The following is a 5,849-nucleotide window of genomic DNA, read 5'->3' as shown; positions in this document are numbered from 1 at the left end:
CGTGCTATAATAGGCACCTCGTGCTTGGTACACAAAGATCGACATGTACCCGTTGGAGCATGATTTTCAAAAGTGCAAGTATGAGCATACACTATATATCAAGTGAAATACTAACGGTGACACCATAATAATATACCTTTATGTTGATGACTTGATATTTACGGGGAGCTATGAAAAAAAAGTGTTTGCTGAATTTGGGGAGTCTATGACTAGCCGGTTCGAGATGACAGATTTGGTATTGATGTCCTATTTTCTTGGCCTTGAAGTGAAGCAAGCACATTATGGCATAATTATTTCATAGCAGAAATATGCGAATGATATTTTGAAGCGATTAAAAATGGAATCGCACGAATCAATTTGGACTCCCGTAGCAGAATGGTGGGAGCCGAAGAAAGAAACCGATGAATTGGTAAATCCCACTTATTTCTAAAGCATTGTTCATAGTTTGAGATATTTGGCTTCTACGATACAAGATATTACCTATAGGGTGGGAATTATTAGCAGGTTCATGAAAAGACAATGATCCCGTTTGGTTCGACATTGAAAATGAGCATTGGAGCTCTGAAGTCCCTTGGCCAAATACAAATGGTGTTTAGTCCATTTTTTGGCTCACTTTGAGGAGATGCAATTGCATCTCAAATGCTCTCCAAAGTCTTTTAGACCAAAGTACCTTTAGAGGTATTTTGGGCTAAAAGACTTTTGCGAAATGCAGCTAATTTTTTTTTTTTTAACTTTGTCACATTTGCTTGCCGCCACCCGCCTGCCCCTGCCCCGCCGGCCGTAGGCCCACCTCCGCCGCCCATTGTCTCCGCTCGGCCCCCGCCCGCCACCTCCCCCTCACCGGACCCGGCCGCCCGCCCGCCTCCCCCCCCCTCCCCTGCCGCCCGCGGCCACCGCCCGTCACCGCCGCTTTTTTTTCAAAAAGTAAAAATACTTTACAAAGTTCATTTTTCACTAAATAACATTTACGTGAAAATTGCATTCCAAATATGTTTTTAAAATATACTTTACCAAACACTATTTGCATTTTGAAAAAGACCTTTAGCCCAAAGGTATTTGCATTTTCTCAAAATCCTTTGACCAAATGCTGAACCAAACAAGGCCAATACCAATCACATTTGTAGGCAACAAAATTTTTGTTATGGTGTGTTAGTGGAACTCGTGACCATGAAATTCTACATTCTTGTACTGACAATTTTAAGCCAGTGGGATACACAGATAGTGATTGGTGACCATGAAATTTTATATTCTTGTACTGACAATTTTAGTCTAGTGGGATACATAGACAGTGATTGGGCAAAAGATACTGAAATTCACAAAAGTACTTCAGGATATGCTTTTTTTCTTAGACCGGGAGTACTTTCTTGGTTCTCAAAAAAACAACAAGTTGTTGCACTCTTGACAGCTGAAGCAAAATAGATGGCATTAACTTCAGTGGCTTGTCAAGCAATGTGGCTTCATAGGATGTTGTATGAATTAATGGATGAATAAATATGTCCTACTAAAATGGTGTGTGACAATAAGTCGGCTATTGCATTAGCCAAGAATTCAGTTTTTCATGGTATGAGCAAACACATCAACATCAAGTATCATTATATTCGTGAGCGAGTCAAAGATGGTGAAATTGAGCTTAGCTTTTGTGGATCGGAAGATCAAATTGTATATATTTTCACGAAATCATTGAAGGGGGACTTGTTCAAAAAATTAGGAGGATTTGTTTGAAAAATTAAATACGATACTCAATATTGTTGAATTCAAAAGTTAATTTTAAGGAAGGCTGTTTGAATAACATAAAATTGATTTTTGGATTTGAGCACATTTGTCGCAATTTTTGGATTTGGTTATTGGTGGCCTTGATTCATGGTTGGCGCCCAGAAAGGAAAATGAAAATAGAAAAAAGATGAAGGATTCCTGTAGCTATTAAAGGAAAACTATTCATGAATACAAAAAAAAAAAAAATACTGTTTGTCAAAAATAAGGAAGGTTAATGTTGAAAAAAAGAAAAGGGCCACGTTTGTTTTTGGTCAACATTCACTATCTTGTCTTTTATGCATTTCGTTTATTGCCTTGTATTTTATTTGGCTTTTTGTCAGTGTATTTTGTGGACTTTCGTCGTTATTCTTGGTCAGAAGATGTTTTGCAATAGCTCATTTAATGAGTGTTCTTTTTTTGGGTCGTACATTTAATGAGTGTTGAAAATCTATCTTCGTGAAAGATATTTCACATGTTCTCTTATATAATAAGGCCGTGAGGATGATTGTTGTATTCAAGATCCATCAGAAAGCATTCCAATAAAAGATCTTCCTTCTCTGATCTTTATTTTGTGTCATTGTTCTGAATTTTCCAAAGTCATGGTTATTGTTTTGGTTCCAACACCTTTTCCAAAAAAGGGTGGGATAGTTGTTAGGGACTTCCACATCGAAATAGCGAGGGAAGTCATGTGTACGAAGCGAGGATTTGTTAAGAAACAGGAATTTTTTGAGAGAGATATGAAGGTAAAATTGAGTGGAGGAGGGCTCTAATTTAAAAAGAATCTTTCGGTTTTTTTAATGTTGTCGGCCAAACGGTCCGCCGACCGTCCAAGTCAGCGTGTCTGGGACCGGGACCGTGGCCGTGACCGTTGGGCCGACCACATTTGGAAAAAAAAGCGTGGTCGGCGTCTCCAGTATCCTCTGCGCTTCAGTGCATCCAAATGTGTTCCATTTCACCACCTCCTGCAACTGAAAACCGTGCTCCTTCCATGGAAGATCACTGTTTCTCACAACTTTCGCCGATCAACATGGTAGCGATCAGCTCCGAAGAAGCCCCCAACCAAGCAGAGCCCCGATACGACCGCGATAGCGAATTGAAAGCCTTTGACGCCTCAAGGACCGGCGTGAAAGGCCTCGTCGACTCCGGAGTCTCCAAGGTCCCTCGTATCTTCGTCGATCGCCGGCCTCGATCGCCCAACCGCTCTGATCCCGCCGAGACAAGCTTCAGCATTCCGATCGTGGACTTGGAAGGAGTTCATGAAGATTCCAGCAAGCAAGGGGAGATTGTCCGCAGAGTTGGCCAGGCGTGCGAGGACTGGGGCTTCTTCCAGGTGGTGAATCACGGGATCGGAGATGGGATCCTGAGCGGAATCATCGATGGCGTGAGGAGGTTTCACGAGCAGGAGAGCGAGGTCAAGAAGGAGTTGTATTCTAGAGATGAGTCGAAGAAGGTGATTTATAACACCAACTTCGATTTCTACAGAGCACCCGTAGCGAATTGGAGGGATTCGCTGTACTGTGCTATGGCTCCTTACCCTCCGAGTCCGGAAGAGCTTCCTCAAGTTTGCAGGTAACCTGTTCGCGAAAATGCCAGTGCTCCATGTTTCGACAATCAATATGATCAATTCATATATAGAAAGTTATTCATGAACGTATGATATAAGATCAATTTTCCACGTGCTCTGCTTGCAGAGATATAATAATGGAATATTCAAACCAACTAATGAGACTGGGGCTTACCATCTTCAAACTGCTATCAGAAGCTCTGGGACTGAATCTCAACCATCTTGAAGACATGGGCTGTGCTGAAGGACTGTACTTCATTGGACACTATTATCCATTATGTCCTGAGCCAGATTTGACTCAAGGATTAAGCAAGCACACAGATGGCGCCTTCCTCACGGTGGTATTGCAAGACCAAACTGGTGGCCTTCAAGTCCTCCATGAAAATCACTGGGTAGATGTTAACCCCATTCATGGTGCTCTCGTGGTGAACCTGGGTGACATGTTGCAGGTGAGCTGGTTTGACATGGTTCTTTACTTAATTGGGCTTCCTATGTTTGATTGTTTGCATATACTCTTTCCAATATTCCTGCATGAAGTGACTGCTCGGCAACAACAACTCAACTCTCTCGTGATCAATTCCCTCCACTGTCTTTCGACCTTCACATTTATGAGATTTATTTGGACTAAGTTATCCAAAAACTGAATATGGACTGATTGATATATCCGAAAACACTTGAGAATTATTGGAATAGTTCACTGCTTGTGCCAATCACGGCATTTATCATGTTTCATAATATTTTCTGAAGTGTAACATTGACAGGAGTGGGAGGACTTTGTGCTTTTCGTGAAGAGTGGTTTAGGAGGAGAAAAGTACACTAGAAGTACCATAACTTTTGGACGGCGTTCACTTAAGTGCCATAACTTTCAAAAATCGTTCACTTGAGTGCCATGTTGAAGTGACAGCCGGAAAAGCTGATGTGGCAGTCGGAAAAACTCACGTGACATGCCGGAAAGCCGACGTAGCACGCCGAAAAAGTTACCGTAAACCGCCGGAAAGCCGACGTGGCACGTTGGAAAAGTTACTGTACCATACAAGTGAACAATTTTGCTCCGACATAGCACTCAAGTGAACGATTTTTGAAAGTTATGGCACTTAAATGAACGTTTTGAAAGTTATGGCACTCAAGTGAACGCCGTGTACAAGTTATGGAACTTCTAGTATACTTTTCCCGGTTATGAGTGTTTCTTCTAAAAGCATATGGAAAGCATAGTCTGGATGATGGAGGTCCAAAAAATGCTCTATCCCTTCAAAAAATTTGTTTTTATGCCGGAGGCATGGTGATGTGAGATGTGCTAGAAAACTGTCCATTTTTCAAATTTTTCTGATAAATAATTTCTCCGTTGGCTGCTTGAAATTTAAGCTTGAAGTCAACATTGGTCTTTTCATTGATGTAGTCATGCTTGTATTATACAACTTGCTTATGTTCAGGCAATTTGAATTTGGCAATTTTGTCACTTGTTGGATCAGTATATCCGAGCCCAAATTCGTGATATGTAGGGAATCAAATCCACGACAAAAGGTGCATGTACTAATGCATTCTTCTTAATGGCTCGACCGATGAAGTTATATCATTCCCGTGACTCGTTATTGCTAGTTGTTAGTATTGTTCTTGAAAATGCAGTCTTCAGTAAACTATGTGTATCTGTTGCATTTGAAATTCTCAAAGAGAGAAGATTGATTAGCTAATAGATTTGGCTATCTATTGTGCAGCTAATCACCAATGGTAAGTTCAAAAGCGTCTATCACAGAGTGTTGGCAAAGAACGTAGGACCGAGAACCTCGTTGGCCTGTTTCTTCAGAAAACATTTTGAGCAAGAGGATTCTCCCGGAAAATATGGGCCAATTAAGGAGTTGTTATCGGAACAGAACCCTCCAGTCTATCGAGAAATGTCCGTGAAAGACTATGTCAAATATGTATACTCAAAAGGCCTTGACGGGGTTCCTGCAACAGATCATTTAAAGTTGTGAGGAGTGATCAATCTGAAGTTGGTTCCCGTGCAGAACGGGCGTGGATGACAAAATCTGGCCATATGTGCAACTCATGGTTTTCTTTAGTTCCAGATGTGTTACATTTTCAGCTTAAGGAGCTGCTGAGCTTGTATCCAGTAAATTGTGTTCATCACTCCCGGCTTCGCGTCTCTCGCTATTACTACATGTTCAGGGCAATGAAGGTGGGCGTTGGTGGAGATGGGTGGGGTTAAAATCCCATGTCTTCTTGCATGATTGGAGATATGTTTGACCTAGGGTACAATCAAATCGAGTCGAGTCAAGTCAAGTCAATACACAGTCCAATGCTCAAGCTCAAGCTCAAGCTCGATTCGACTCGACTCGACTCCAATCTTCGAGGCTTGGGACCCTGCCCGAGCTAAATCGAGCTTGATTTTTTAACTCTAGCTCAACTCGAATAAGGTTTCGGTAAAGTAGAGCTCGACTTGACTTGTCTTGATTGGTCATTACAGTGGACTCGAAACTTGAGTTATATAATAAACTTAGGATGCACTATGACTTGAAATTTGATAACTCTTATCTAT

At 41.5% G+C, this 5,849-nt stretch overlaps 1 protein-coding gene across 1 annotated transcript; it reads left to right on the top strand.

Annotated features, from left to right (window-relative positions):
* Nucleotides 1-2,594: 2,594 nt before the first annotated feature.
* Nucleotides 2,595-5,466, top strand: LOC115750636 (1-aminocyclopropane-1-carboxylate oxidase homolog 1-like). The gene is made up of 3 exons (XM_030688130.2): nucleotides 2,595-3,321; nucleotides 3,444-3,765; nucleotides 5,029-5,466. The coding sequence occupies exons 1-3, from the start codon at nucleotides 2,693-2,695 to the stop codon at nucleotides 5,284-5,286; spliced, it is 1,209 nt and encodes a 402-aa protein (XP_030543990.1). The 5' UTR covers nucleotides 2,595-2,692; the 3' UTR covers nucleotides 5,287-5,466.
* Nucleotides 5,467-5,849: the final 383 nt, after the last annotated feature.

Source organism: Rhodamnia argentea, chromosome 1 (genome assembly GCF_020921035.1).
Source record: "Rhodamnia argentea isolate NSW1041297 chromosome 1, ASM2092103v1, whole genome shotgun sequence".
NCBI lineage: Eukaryota > Viridiplantae > Streptophyta > Magnoliopsida > Myrtales > Myrtaceae > Rhodamnia > Rhodamnia argentea.
Note: the sequence above shows the minus strand (reverse complement) of the source record. Positions and strands in the feature narration are given on the sequence as shown.